Source organism: Herpailurus yagouaroundi, unplaced genomic scaffold (genome assembly GCF_014898765.1).
Source record: "Herpailurus yagouaroundi ecotype Mexico unplaced genomic scaffold, PumYag 28, whole genome shotgun sequence".
Taxonomy (NCBI): Eukaryota; Metazoa; Chordata; class Mammalia; order Carnivora; family Felidae; genus Herpailurus; species Herpailurus yagouaroundi.
Window position 1 is genome coordinate 82,407,394 of NW_024412376.1, and position 15,478 is coordinate 82,422,871.

The 15,478-nt window shown below is 38.8% G+C and overlaps 1 protein-coding gene across 3 annotated transcripts in view; it reads left to right on the forward strand.

Moving 5' to 3' along the window:
* Positions 1–13,532, forward strand: part of SLC39A8 (solute carrier family 39 member 8) — a 90,201-nt gene extending 76,669 nt beyond the window's left edge. For all 3 annotated transcript variants that reach the window (XM_040477405.1, XM_040477402.1, XM_040477416.1), the window contains exons 7-9: positions 8,772–8,979; positions 9,397–9,581; positions 12,033–13,532. In XM_040477405.1, coding sequence (XP_040333339.1) covers positions 8,772–8,979; positions 9,397–9,581; positions 12,033–12,182 — 543 coding nt within the window. In that variant the 3' untranslated portion in view covers positions 12,183–13,532. The remainder of the gene's footprint in view (positions 1–8,771; positions 8,980–9,396; positions 9,582–12,032) is intronic.
* Positions 13,533–15,478: the final 1,946 nt, after the last annotated feature.

Consider the following 15,478-nt stretch of genomic DNA (forward strand, 5'->3'; position numbering starts at 1 on the left):
ATCTGGGTGAAAAATGCATGTACCCAGCACAGAGACTGCATAAATCCCCATCAACTACTGTGTGCTGTATCATCCTTCTGTGATAAAAATTCAATATGCAATCTAGAACTAAAATGTTGGCCACCACCAGTATTCTTCATATAAAATACCAGGGGAGGGAGATGGGGGGAGAGATGCAATTAAGGAATATGAATTTAAGTTACAGCTGATTCTGACTTCTGTAGATGGTTATAAGGCCTAGGTTGGTAATTATAGCTGCCTCCTTCCACTAAACCTTCTGTATTTACCTCACTGTCTGGCATCACCTTGACTGATGAGGTCCTTTTCCAACTCAAGTAACCCAGATCTTCATTCCTGCAAGATCTGAGTCCTGGGTGGTCTTGTCCTTACTGGGTTGTTGCTGTTCTTCCTCGACCAGGATCACTGGAAAAGGAGTATTAAGAAGTGCCCCACTGAATTTCCCGAGTTCCAAACATTATTCTTATCTTTATTTTGTAGCAGAAACTCAGGTTTTCCTGATCACGGTGTGTCATCAACTTAGGCAACATAGTGACTTCCTCATCTACCTATTGGTTTAGGGATACAAAGAACTTTAAATTTCCTGGAGTTAATCTCTACTTCCAATGAATCAGAAAATGATGACCATGTTTCCTGGTGGAAGAATTATTCCCTTGGACATGAGGACCTTCAAACTCACCAAGTCCAAGGTGTTGGGGACAGGAAGCAAGAATTCTTCAGGTGGGTTATTAGGTGTAAACATGCAGTGGGCCACCTTAAGGTTCCTGGATCTGTGCATCCTCTATAGCGGTGATAGCCCCATATATTCGGCTGCTAGTGTCAGCCATGTATCTACAGCCTATGGGCAGAACTCCAATCTCTCAGGGTTTTTCTCTTAGCTTACAATCTAGCTGAGCCCTCAGCAGGTCATTCCATATTTCTATCTAGCTGGTTTCTTCGATGAAGAGACAAGTGATATGACTTGTGAATTCTAAGGATTGAGCCCATTGTCTCATTTCTTTTGCTACAAAATGATTTGGAGACCATTTATAAAGGTTATCTTGGCTATTTATCAGGTGTACCATAAGTCCATGAATGATGGTGCTAGCAGAAACACTGACAGCAAGGAAGGCATATTATATATGCCTATATTTGTGAGTCCAAAGAGTACCCCCTGTATGATGAGGAATCATTGATGCAATCATCCTGCCTCTGTGTACAGCCAGCTGGGCTTTCCTGCCCATTGGGCAATGATGCCTTTTTTGAGGGGTTCAGCATTAATCCTGGTTTTTGACAGGTTGGACATTCTTCAGTGTTGGCAAGCCAGATCACTTTGGCTAGAGGAAGAGAATGCTGAGCTGTGAATAGTCTCCATCCCCACTATTCTGACCCTTTTGTTTATGGGCCCATTAAACAAACATTGAGATGGCTGATGAAAGATACCAAGTGAAGTTTACAGTTAGATTATTTTTTTTTTAGAGTTTACTGATTTATCTTGAGAGAGAAAGAGAGAATGTGGGGAGGAGAGGGGTAGAGAGAGAGGGAGAGAGAGAGAATCCCAAGCAGGCTCCACACTGTCAGGGCTAAGCCCAATGTGGGGCTCAACCTCATGAACCATGAGATCGTAACCTAAACCGAAACCAAGAGTCAGATGCTTAAACGACTGAGCCACCCAGGAGCCCCTACAGTCAGATCTTCTTATTCACTTTGTTATTGAGACTACCCTTATGATAGCCCCTCATGAGATTTAACAGAATAGAATTATCTTCACACTCTGCGCCTTTTACAAGAGGTCCATCTGTATGTTTCTGTCCAGATCTCCTGTCTACCAATTTCCAATTTTGGTTTTTGAAAGTTTCTGGCCACCTAGCCAACTTTTTAGCCCCCACTCACTAGTTAGTGTAGATCTATATCTCAGTCATTTCTTCTATGTGAAATTTAACACTACACTCAAAAGTTCTGCCCATGTGAAGAATTCTCCTTTATCACTGTATTTTAAGTTTATTGTGAGTAAAATTGTATAGCTGGCTGGTGCTGCAGCACTTACAGATCTCTCCATAGTTAACTGGCTTTAGGGAACTCCCCATGAAGCCTATTGTTGTTGAAGGAAAAGAAATGAAGCATAAGGTTCAGATACCACGGAGTTCTAAGTCACCTGCCATTGCAATTTGTTTGTATCTTCAAGACTGGTGTGGGGCTGTTCTTATATATACAATTTAATAATGGAATGCTGATGTGAACAGCTGATTTTATGACTTACTGGCCCAGATAACACCCAGTTCAGAGAGCGGTTACTAAAATCTGCAAAGAGAGTTGTGGCCTTCATTTGAGGATCATGGACAGCCTTAGATGACCGAACAAATGGGTATCAGAAAAATAAATACCCTAAGTTCTCCCTCCTTTCTCCCACTGAACTCTCTCTAGAGCTACCCAATGGTCAATCTCAAATGAAAACCAGAGGACGAAGAGCCTGTAGAGATGGCTCATTCAGGACAGAGCAGGGTGAGAGGGTAGAGAGTTATTCTGGAAGGGCAGATAAGAGCTGTTTATTACAGGCCTGGAGTTTGAATCTTGGTTGTTCCTTTCTGGATTATGAATTCCAACAAGACAGAGATTCTCTGATTTATATTTCTGTCCACAGTTCTTAGCACAGTTCTCAGCACAGTTCTCAGCACAGTTCTTGCCTGCTATAAAATAGGTGCTCAGTAAATAATTAAGTAGCCTAATCCCAACAGCTCCTGTGTTGTGTGGCTTTGACTAAGTCATTTGTATTCTTGATTGTCATTTTCATTATCTTTAAGAGTACCAGTGTCTGTTCTGTTTCCCTCATGAGGATGTTGTAAAGGTCAAAAAAACAAAGACAATAACATATGGGTGCTTTGTAAACTGTTTTAGGTTCATAGCAAAATTGAGAAGAAAGTATAGAGATTTTTCATGTACCCTCTGCCTCCACACATGCATAGCCTCCCATATTATCAACATCCCCCACCAGGTCAATACATTTATTACAACTTATGGACCTACACTGACACATCATGATCATCCAAAGTCCATAGTATGCAGTTCACTCTTGGTGTTGTACATTCTGTGAGTTTGGACAAATGTGTGATGACATGTATCCATCAATGTGGTATCATGTAGAGTATTTTCACTGCCCTGGCAACCACTGATCTTTTTACTGTCTACATAGTTTTGCCTTTTCCACACTGTCATATTGTTGTAATCATACAACAAGTAGCTTTTTCAGATTGGCTTCTTTCACCTAGTAATATGCATTTAAGATTCCTCATGTCTTTTCACAGCTTAATACTTCTATTTTCTTGATCTATTTGTCTGTTCTTTCACCATTATCACACTGTTTTGATTACTGTAGCTATATTAGTAAGTCTTGAAGTCATGTAATGTGATTCCTCCAACTTTGTTCCATTCCTTCAAAGTTGTATTGGCTATTCTAGGTCTTTGGCCTTTCTGTATAAACTTTAGAATCACAAAATACCCACAAAATAACTTGCTTGGATTTTGATTGGGGTGGCATTGAATCTTTAGGTCACATTGGGAAGAACTGACATCTTGACAATAATGAATCTTCCAATCCACAAACATAGAATATCTCTCCATTTAGTTTTTCTTTGATATCTTTTATCATAGTTTTGTGCTTTTCTTCATATAGACTGTGTACATATTTTGTTAGACTTATGCCTATTTCATTTTGGGGGTGGTGCCAGTAAATGGTTTTGTGATTTTAAATTCAAACTCCACTTACTCATTGCTGGTATGTAGGAAATAACTGGCTTTTGTACATTAGTCTTGTTGTACAACCTTTCTATAATTGCTTATTAGTTCTTGGACCTTTTTCATCTATTCTTTTGGATTTTCCATGTAAACAGTCATGTCATTTGCCAACAAGAGAGTTTTATTTATTTCTTCCCAGTATGTGTATGCCTTTTATTTCCTTTTCTTGTCTTATTGCATTAACTAAGACCCAAGTAACTTTCTACAGGACACAAAGCTATGAAGTAGCCATGCCCATTTGATGCCAAGACACAGGTCTTTTAATCTTTAAGCTAGCTTGCATTCAGTGCTCCTTTCCTTAAATATCAACCCTCCCCCTTCTTTACAGCTTCTTAAAATGATATTGTATCATTTTTATTTATATTACATTAACTTTTGTTTCATGGGCACAGAGTTTATATATTTCTTTGCATATAAGTTTCATCTGTTGTTTGTTGTCATTTATACTTCCTTTTGCCATCTTCATTATGCTTTTTAGTAGGTTGTTCCTTTCCTCTTGGTTTGGTTTTATTTTTATCAGAGTGCTTCCTCTGAAAAATTCTTTCAGCATGGGATTTAGAATTTGGAATTTAACTTTTACCTGCAATAGTTGTTTACTTTTACCTTCTTATCAATGAAACATATAGACAATAAACGATAAGAATGTTTTTATTAATCATGGTTCATCTTGACTCTCCCAATGAAGAATGAGGTCTGACTGTGCTCATGCTGGACTTTGCAGCCATTAATCCAACAAAAAAGTTTCATTTTAGTGGGATAGCACATGCTTTTTTTCAATGCAGATAAAATCTGGTAGGCAGCCCGTTTTTCCAGCTTTACCTTGTTTGCTGATGATAATTCCTGAATAATGACAAGTTCACTTTTCCCTCTTGCTAGTTCTCATCCTGTGGCTTGAATGTTTTATTTTCCAAGTATTAAAATGATATACAATAAGTGCAAAAAAAATCCAGGACACCCATAAGAGATAACAAGAAAAAGAACCCTCAAGGATTATCCATAATGGTGCTGTCTCCCAAGGATAACTGTGATTACCAATTTTGTAAATATCCTTCCAAATATGTTTGCACTTAGACCATCATGGAATTATAATAAGATGTATTTTACTTATTTATTTAATTTATTTTGACAAAATATTTAACAAAAATATTATATTTATTTAAATTTTTATTTATTTTAATAAAAGATTGGCCATGCTGAGAAATATATATTTACCTCAACACTGTGTTTTGGACATTTTTATATGTGGAATAGACATTCATCATCCCCACTACTCTGCATAATACTTCACTGCACACATATGATGTATTAATATGATTCATATCCTACTGAAAGATAACTAAGTCCTTTTTTCTTTCCTCATTTTTCTCCTCCTTACCCCCTTGTTCTTCTCTACTTCCTCCTTTTTATTCTTTTTCTCCATCCTTCATATCTTCCTCTTCCTTCTATTTGTCTTCCTCCTCTTCCCTCCTCATGCCACACCTCCGCGTCTTCTTCTTTTTCTCCCCCTTGTGCCCTCTTCCTCTTTTTGATGGCCCTTCTCTTTGCTTAAATGTAAAGGGTTCTGCAATAAGTCTACTTGATTTTTTCATTTTGATTTTTTAGTACTTTTTTTCCCTTTTTGTTTCTTCCCCAATATACTTATGTTGGGATTGTAGTCTCTCCTCTGCTTTTATAACTTTGGTCCGTGATATTCTTTCTCCCTCAGTTCCGATTAGTGTGCACTTTGCTTTGACTTTTATTTCCATTAATAACTAAGATGAGAGATGTTAAGAACCTTACTGATGATTCCACAGTAATTCTTGTCAAAGCCAAGCTAGGACTTTAGACCTAAGATCTTTCCACTAGATTGAGTTGCTTCATCATGGGCGAACTTAGAAATAGCCTCAGATTTATTGTTTAAGTCACACAAGGAAGCAAGCAAGCAAGCAAGCAAACAATGAAAACAGTAAACACAAATAAGAGAGAGAGAAGAATACTCAGTAACTTAACCAGAAGAACTTGAATTTAGTGTTTCCTCTGCTCAGTAACTTAGTACTTGGTGAATTAAAAATAAGCTCTTTGTGAATGTATGCCTACTTATGTTTGTTCCAAAATTATTAAAAATGTATGACTGTTAGCCTACCCAACAGTGTCATTTGAAACCTAAGTTTATAGAGCTAGAAGGAAGCATAATAAACACAGTAATATCTGTACTTAGAGGTAAGAGAATCATGCCTGATATATTAATTTAATTTCTTTTTCAGAATTAAAGGAGTTTGTATACAGACTTTGTACATAATATCAGGTAGTCAAAATTTAGTCTTTTATTCTTTTCCTTAAATCCTCACAAGTAAATAAAGAAATATAAATATTTGATTAGGTAAACCAAGTTGGAAGATGAAAACAAGTGGTCTTATTAAGTGTCTCTTGGCACTAAGTTTTTGTAAAGCCAAGGTCTCTTCCTCAATGGCTTTTCTCATGACCACTTCTGTTTCTTTGGCAATTATTGCTTCCTGTTCTGGGGCATTTCTTACCCAAGTCACCCATATGACCTATACTAAATTGTGATTGTTTAGTATGTTGTCCATTTAAGATATATTGACTATTAAAGTAAGTAAACAAGGAGGCCATTAGACTGAGGTGGCTCTAATGCCTTGGCAGCCTATGTAATCAAACCAAAATCTAAGCCTGTAAATGTCTCAAAGTTATGAAATCGAAACCTAAAGACAATTGGTCACAAAAAGCCAATGGGTCTTTAAGTTATAGCCAATCAGTACTTTTCTTGCATTGCTTCTGCCTTGTCTCTGTAACAGTCTCTCCCTTGCGCTCTTGTCCATGGAGCACTCCTAACCACACCTGGTTTGACAATGCCCAATTTGAATCAATTTTCGCTCAAATTCTTTGAGTTTTAAATTTACCTCAGTTTATCTTTTAACATTGTAAAGTAAAAAGACCACATTTGAAGACCAGATGGAATTCTTTTTATGCCGCTGAGATTTACCTTTAAAACAAAGGGAGACTGAACGCTTATTCCAACATTGCTTCAAGTGTTTAGAAGAGTTTTTTGGGAGGTGGCTCCGTCGGTTAAGTGTCTGACTTCGGCTCAGGTCATGATCTCAGGTCCATGGGTTCGAGCCCCGCATTGGGCTCTGTGCTGACTGCTCAGAGCCTGGAGCCTGCTTCAGATTCTGTGTCTCCTTCTCTCTCTGCCCCTCCCCTGCTTGCACTCTGTCTGCCTCTCTCAAAAATAAACAAACATTAAAAAATAATAGAAAAATGAGTTTTTTGAGAGAAGGGGGTATTCTTCTTGTGAATTGCCTTCAGAACCTATTTTGGACAAGAAGTGGTCCCCTCCCCACCCTCCCACAAATTTGAAGTAGTAAAACAGTTACTAAAATAGTCCACGTATTTCCCTTGCATCCTTGGATAAGTTCAGCAACATTTCTGTATTTTTAGTTTCTTCAACTCTAAAATGATGATAATAGTAGTCCTTAATTCACAGAGCTGTTCCAAAGGAATTAAATATCTCAGGTGCTTAGAGCAGGGCCTGGCACATGATAAATACTTTATGCCTTTACTGTGTCTGTTCCTACTACAATCACGGCTCAGGCTACTTCTACAACCACTGCTGCTACCAGTAACCACCCCCCCCCCCCCCCGCCCTTGCCCTTTGCATGTTCATTTAAGAACATAGTGGCTCCAAATGACTTTTGGCTGTGTGTACAAACAAAAACATTCCCCAAAGATGAAAATTTGCCACTAACGACACGGTGAAAGGATGTAAATTGCAAGATCTAAAGTCAGCTCTGAAAGAGCCAGTCCCCAAAGTGTTTTGAGCAATGAAGTGGCATCGAAACAAATCTAAAACCTTGCAGATGATGGCTCTGAAGGCAGCTCCTCTCAGCCGGACGTATAATGAATGTTTTTTACAAAGTCAATCATATACTTTACATCACGTTTCTCTAATACAAATACGCTTCTTGAAGATAGAAGTTGCATTTTCCACTTGTGTGCCCTTCCCATGGCATCCAGGACACCGCTCAATAAATGTGTTGATTAGCTGTTGAGGTAGAGTTGAGGGGAGGAGAATTAGGAATAAAACGCTCTCCAGTTAATTGCAAATTGCATCCCTACTTAAAAGTAAATTTGCATTTTAGTTTCTTTTTCTACCGTTTCTGGAAAATGGCTCGAGTTGGTGTTTGGCATCTGGTTTTATGCAACTTTGTAAATTTTATGGAAATCTAAATTCTTTCAAAGGTTTTGTTGTAGGCTTTTCTGTTTTTATTCTTGTTTCAAAATGGTCAGAGGTGTTAGTGCAAAGGCACACCTGTTCCAATCACATTTCCTGAGATGTTAAAAGAATCGTTGAAATTTAGAGATAGCAGGGAATGCATTATTACAGTTTAATCACCCAACATACACTACCTGGAACACAGCAGAAACTTAATAAGTCATTGAAAAGTAAATGAATCATGTAGTATGTTATCTTCATTTCACAGTTGAAGAAACTGAGGTCCAGATAACCTGCTCAGATAATGTAGGACGGATTACCATAAATGTTCTTTGATGTCATTGTGCTTTAAATGTGGGTTTCACATTTACATTGTAGCATGGAAAAAGACTTTACATTTGGTCTGTGAAAAACTTCCTTTATTTTAAAGTATGCAAATGAGTCAAATTCTTCAGTTAGTATCTGTTGCATTTTAGGAAGGCAATAGTAAGAACTGTTTGTACAAATCAAAAGGATTTTTTAAGGGGAAACCAAAGTAAAATGTCTTTTGGGTAGCTCATTCAAGGCCTGTCAGTCTATTCATTTCCTTTCTCCCTATGGTAAGTTTTTGTTGTTATAAATGATTAGGAGTTCTTAGCCACCATGAAAGACTTTCTGTTGGAACCATTTGTCTTTCTCAATACATAACACATCTCCTACTCCTTTCTGTGTAACTCTCAGACTTTCAAGAAATGTAGCTTAATTTGTTGGTTGATTTTCTGTTATTTTACAGGATGGAAAAACAGAGTCGAGTTCATGTACCTGTTTGAAGGGACCCAAACTGTCAAAAATAGGGACAATTGCCTGGATGGTAACCCTCAGTGACGCCCTCCACAATTTCATCGATGGCCTGGCGATTGGGGCTTCTTGTACCTTGTCTCTTCTTCAGGGACTCAGTACCTCTATAGCAATTCTGTGTGAAGAATTTCCTCATGAGTTAGGTAAGGGGCTCTGATCATACTGTAAAAGTTGGTTACTTCTTGATTTCAGTGGAGTGAGACATTTTATTTTATTTAAAAAAATTTTTTTAGCATTTATTTATTTTTGAGAGAGAGTGCACGCGTGTGAGTTGGGGAGGGGCAGAGAGAGAGGGAGACACAGAATCCGAAGCAGGCTCCAGGCTCTGAGCTGTCAGCACAGAGCCCGAGGCAGGGCTCGAACCCATGATATGACCTGAGCTGAAGTTGGACGTTTTACCGACTAAACAACCCAGGCGCCCCTGTAGTGAGACATTTTAGGCGACACACTTAAAAATCCCACTGATGCATCTAAGTGAAGGAGCCCTTGTTGGATATTGATGCTTATCTTCTCTTATCCAAAAATAGCAAGAACTATTTGGTATTTTCTTCTTTTTCTAGGGGACTTTGTGATCCTACTCAGTGCAGGAATGAGCACTCGGCAAGCCTTGTTATTCAATTTCCTTTCTGCATGCTCCTGCTATGTTGGGCTGGCTTTTGGCATTTTGGTGGGCAACAATTTTGCTCCAAATATTATATTTGCTCTTGCTGGAGGCATGTTCCTCTATATTTCTCTGGCGGATATGGTAAGAAATTAAAATTTTTTATCTTGTTTTAATTTAAAATTTAGAAATAAGCATCTGGGTTGTGAGTTGACTAAGGGTGACCTTCTACTTTCCACAGTGTGGAAATTCTGTCATTCAAAACATTCCTGGCTCAACAGATCATTCTTGTTGTACTAATAATAACTTGAAAGTGATTCTCATTGATTGTTTGATCTATGATCTAATTGATAAGAGATGAAATGATTTACTTTTGCTGAAGTAGAGGTATTGGCCCAGGTTTTTTGCCTTGTGGTAGGTAAGCCTTGTACTCTATTATAGTATGTCCCCATTGGACCTTCTCCCCCTCTTTTGTGAGGATGTCACATTTTTTATTGTTTAAAAATTTTTTTTTAATGTTTATTTTTGAGAGAGAGAGAAAGAGAGAGACAGAGTGCAAGCAGGGGAGAGGCATTGAAAGAGAGGGAGACACAGAGTCCAAAGCAGGCTCCAGGCTCTGAGCTGTCAACACAGGGCCCAATGAGAGGCTCAAACCCATGAACCGTGAGATCATGACCTGAGCTGAAGTTAGATGCTTAACCGACTGAGCCACACAGGCACCCCAGGACATCACATTTGGAAGGGAATAACTTGTTAGAATAAATAGCATTTTGTTATTTCAGAGTTTTAAACAGTGGGAGTCTTTTGGATTAAACTAAAACTGGTAAATTGAAATTGGACAATATTTACATGGGTTGGTATATATTTGTATCTGTGTTTATGCTGTGTCTGTGTCTTTATTTATGTGTGTGTGTGTGTGTGTGTGTGTGTGTGTAAAAGAGAGAATATCAATGATCCTGTGCCCTGTGCATTTTCAAATGTATCATGGACAGCTTTCTAGAAAATGAGAATGTGCTACATATATGCAATTCAAGGAGCATTTCCTTTGCGTTTGGAACTGAGTATGTATCACACACATAATTTAATAATTTAGTTTCCTTCATCTGCATTCTCAGCTCCACATGATAACCCTCTCGCTCTGCTCACTGTTCTGTGCAGGCCCTGATCAGAGCAAGAACGTCATCACTCAGAACCATCACTGCATTATATTGTTCTTCACACAATTCGTGTCTCATACTGTATTTGTGCCAGGCCATCACTTTTCTGTTCTTTGTTAGAAGAACAGAATATCAGAATTGTTCCATTCAAGGAAAGGATACTCATATGTGACGTTGTATGTCCTACAACAGTTTGCTTTTTTCAGAATAGTTTCACAGCTTTCACTCATTTTATCCTGGTAAAACAACTTTCTTAAATCAGGCACATGGATTGATTGGGTTCTGGAGGCCTCTTGGATGCTTTGGTACAATGCACCATGGTGTGTGTGTGTGTGTGTGTGTGTGTGTGTGTGCGTGTGTGTGTACGTGCGTGTGTGTGTCTATGTATGTGTGTGTGTGTATATATATATATATATATATAATTTTGGAATACATTTTGAAAAGCTGGCATTTACAGATCTATTGGAACCTTTTCAGTAGAGTTTATCTGCTGAGAAAGGGTAGATTTTAAGAACAGAAGCTGGAGTTTTAATTGCGCTCACTGTAATGAGATTGTTCTAGCCTTCAATCCTAGAACAGTACATAATTTATTTGAAAACGTTATGATTTTGTGAGGGGTAGAGCAAGCAGAAAGACACAAATTAAAGAGAACAGAATTAAATGTATAGCGATTCCTAAAGATTTATTTAATCAGCCACTATTGATTGATATTTCTGTGCCTGGCCTGGAATTTGCAAGGTGCTGGGGACACTGGAGTGAGCAAAAAGAGGCACACTCCCTGCATCTGTGGGGCATTCTATCTTTAAAGAGAGGAAACCAGAAATTCAATGAATAAAATCATACGCATGACTAAATAATTACAAATAAAAAAAAATCCGTGAGCTAAGGAGAAAAGCAGTGTGGCGAGAGATGAAGTTAGGGGACTCTACTGTAAGTTAGGAGGGGCTAAGGGAAGCCTTGCTGGAAAGTATGATTTGAAGCTGGAACCTGAAGGATGGAGCTTATTGAGAAATTAGAGGGGGAAGAGGTCAGATAGTGGTTTGGGTGGGAGTGATGAGTTTGAGGACAGAAAAAGTTTGGATGCATTTGAGATCCTGAAAGAATGGTGTGAATGGAGCATATAGAGTAAGGCGGGAGAGAGACAGAGAGGCGGACAGACAAAGAAACACAAGGCATAAAATGAGGCAAATCCTGTCCCACTGATTAACTCAGGTGGGGAGCACTACTTCTATACTTTTATTCTTGTTGATGTCTGGTAGGGCTAGATATCCCTTTTATGCTATCAATGCTATGCTATATCTATACGCTATGCTAAATAAAACATTTAAACATCTGAATTAAGTCATCACTGCCCCAACCCTGCAGAAACCTCTAGGCGGCTGTTTTATGTTTTACCACCAGATGGCGACAGTTATCTAACAATGTATCTTTCTCTTAGTTTCCAGAGATGAACGACATGCTGAGAGAAAAGGTAACTGGAAGAAAAACCGATTTTACTTACTTCATGATTCAGAATGCTGGAATGTTAACTGGATTCACAGCCATTCTTCTCATTACTTTGTATGCAGGAGAAATTGAATTGGAGTAATAGGAAATGAAAGATGCTGTTGTCAAGGAAGGCATTTAATAAATAAAAACATCTCCAAAGGGATTTTGAAGCTGATCCTATTTAGTTAAAAGATAATTTTGTTTTCAACTGTAGGTCAGGAAAACTGATTATTGTTTTCAGATCTGTGAAATAGGCCATTATTTGTTGTTAAAGATGCTTCAAAGGGTTTTCGGTTCCAGTCTGAAAAGGCAGGTACACGAGATCTTTGGTCAGTACCCACTTCTTCATGTTTTATGCATTCGACAATCATTTAGACATGAAGATCCAGAGAGAGAAACACAGGCTAGGTTGTATAAGCCTTTAAACCTCTGTGTCAGGCTCAAAAGCTCAAGCGGTTTCAGAGTGGTTTTCTTTCAGTTAATTTGTCATAGTGCTTTCACAGGCAAGTACATTAAAATGTGGAAGAGAAGCAAAATGCATGCAACACAGATCTAAATGATTCCAAGGCCTTAATGAACCCAGGAAAGAAAGATTGCTCATAGCTTTTTTTTCTGTTTTATATCTCAGTTAGGGACTTGTAGGCTCGTTTTAAAAAATTATCCTAAAATAATATGAGTTATGCAATCAGTAAAGTTTTGTTAGCCCTACTAAGTTCAGACTTTATCTGACACCTCATCTCCAAGTGGAAGCTCTCCCTGCTCCCACACAAATGCAGAATTGCTTTTTTTATGGCTCAGGTGTAATTGTACCGCAACCCAGGGCAGAAAGCGTGGGGCCAGGGACCACTCAGCTACAGCGTATCATGTGTTTGCATCGTGAAGGGAAAGACTATGTTGGTTTAAAGAAAGAAACTGAATGTAAGTTTAAGCAATTTTCTTTTAAAATTCAACATAACTGTTTAGCAGAGTGTATTTTAAATAGATGCAAAATAATAGCTGGACTGCTGTATGTCAAGGACTGATTAACCACATTCCTTCTGGGCGATTGAGAGCAATCGTAACATTCCTCTTCTGTGCTCAGTCCACATTTTTCCTCTATGGCATACCTTGAAAAAAAATTCCCCACACCGTGGTTATTTTTGTGCCTTTTGGAGGTGAGACGGCCTGCTTGCTCATTTAGCAGATGGAGAAAGTTGGTCTGCAGTTGAACATCCTAACCCCAATTCACACTCCCAAGTCACTTCAGGAAAGATGACTGACAGTGAGGAAAGTGATTGATAAAAGCCAACAATGATCTCAGGAATTAACATTTTCCCACAGACCATGTGATGGTGTCACCTAGCAATAATGCAGAGTAGATGAATATTTAACATGTATGTTAATGTAGATTTCTCTTTATAACTGACAATTAAAAAAATGTTTGACCAAATAGTAAACACCTTTGAAGCCATGCATTGTGTCGTTTGTTATTCATTTTAATATATATCTTTTTTTGAGTGACTTCCCTGTACCTGGTGTTACGAGGGAGAGAGAGAAATAGGAAATTGGTGATGTGTTTATTGCAAAGATATTCAGTAAATAAATATGGAAAGATTAATAGTAAACATAGAATCTGTTTTTATCATTTAATCTGTTTACATTCAGTCTTAAGAATAATCGTTACCTTTTTAAATTTTTTTTTTAACTTTTATTTATTTTTGAGACAGAGAGAGACAGAGCATGAACGGGGGAGGGGCAGAGAGAGAGGGAGACACAGAATCGGAAACAGGCTCCAGGCTCTGAGCCATCAGCCCAGAGCCCGACGCCAGGCTCGAACTCACGGACCGCGAGATCGTGACCTGAGCTGAAGTCGGCCGTTTAACTGAGCCACCCAGGCGCCCCAATCGTTACCTTTTTAAAGCACAGACTGTATGTCTGGGTAAAGAAGCTATTTACAACATGATATTAAAACAAGATAGTTTAACAAACTCTCATTTGTTGCATGTGGGTTATCGGGGTGCTTTATATTACACTTTCCGTGTGTTGATCTTTCGGCCGTTTTCCTCAACTATGAGGAGAACAGAGGCAATAGGGCAGGAAGGCCCAAAAAGCAAAAAGAAAATTGCTACTTACTTGAGGTTATGGTTGCATGTAGAAGGTAGGATATATAGAAAGCCGTGAGTAAATTTAAATCCCAGGTAACAATTCAAAAAATCAGTTAACATATCTTATACTGAGGCATTCATTATACTCCTTGAATATTCTATAATTTTTAAACCTTAAAGATGCTACTATGGCACACCAAAGATGATTTCAACGCATTATATTTGGGGTTATGTACTTTGACTTTTGCGTAACTGAACTTTTAAAAATGCCTACCAATAGCTGGCATTTTTTGAGTACCGAATCAGACCCTGTCTTAGTACTTCCAGGCTACCAGACTGGGGGTGGGGGTGGGGGTTATAAACAGCAGAAATGTATTTCTCACCGTCCTGGCCCCTGGAAGTCCAGGTCCAAGGCACCCTCAGGTTTGGTGTCCTCACGTGGTGGAAGGGTAAAGGAACTCTCTGGAGCCTTTTGTTTAGAGTACTAATCTCATTCATGAGGTGCTCCACCCTGATGACCTAAGCATCTCTCAGAGCCCCCGCCTCCTACTACCCTCATCTTTAGGGGTTAGGATTTCAACATATATTTGGGGGACACGGTAGACCCCTATTACCATGCCGATGTGGAGAAACAACCCACCCGAAGAACCCGAGTCTCAAAACAGGTTATTCTCATGCTCACAGGTCTGCCGGTGACGTTCAGCTGGTCCAGCCCGGGCTCTGCTGGACGGCTCAACTTCAGACTGGGGGTCATCTAGGTTGGGCCCCCGTGGCAGGAGGTGCTGCAGTCATGTGGCAGAAGGCACAGACGTGCCGTTCTGGTACAGGAGACTGGAGAAGTACAAACGGTTTCAATTTGCTTTAAGTGCTCTCCAGAGACTGTTATTTTACCTGGTAGAAAACAGCTTATATCAATACTAAATCACCCAAAGCTTCCAGAATTACTTTTTTTTGAGAATATTATTCCTTCTAGGAGAATATTATTTTCTTTCCCTTCAGTGTTATTATGTGTAAATGTGTGGATGCAACACTGCTTTACCCCAAGTCAAGATAATTTGTTTTTCTTCAGTTTGTGAGTCGAATCCTGCCACGCTCATTTCTATGGGCAGCTGCTTAGCATAGCCAACACAAGAGTCCAGTTATGTAACAGTCCCTGAAAGGCATTTTATAATGATCTGGAGATGCTTAGTAAACCCCACCATGCCTAAAAGTTTCTGCAACTGGAGCTCAAATTTTTAAAAAATGAATTAATTGACAAGAACCAAGACAACACGATGGGTTTACCAGGCAATTAGCGTAGGTGTATTAACAG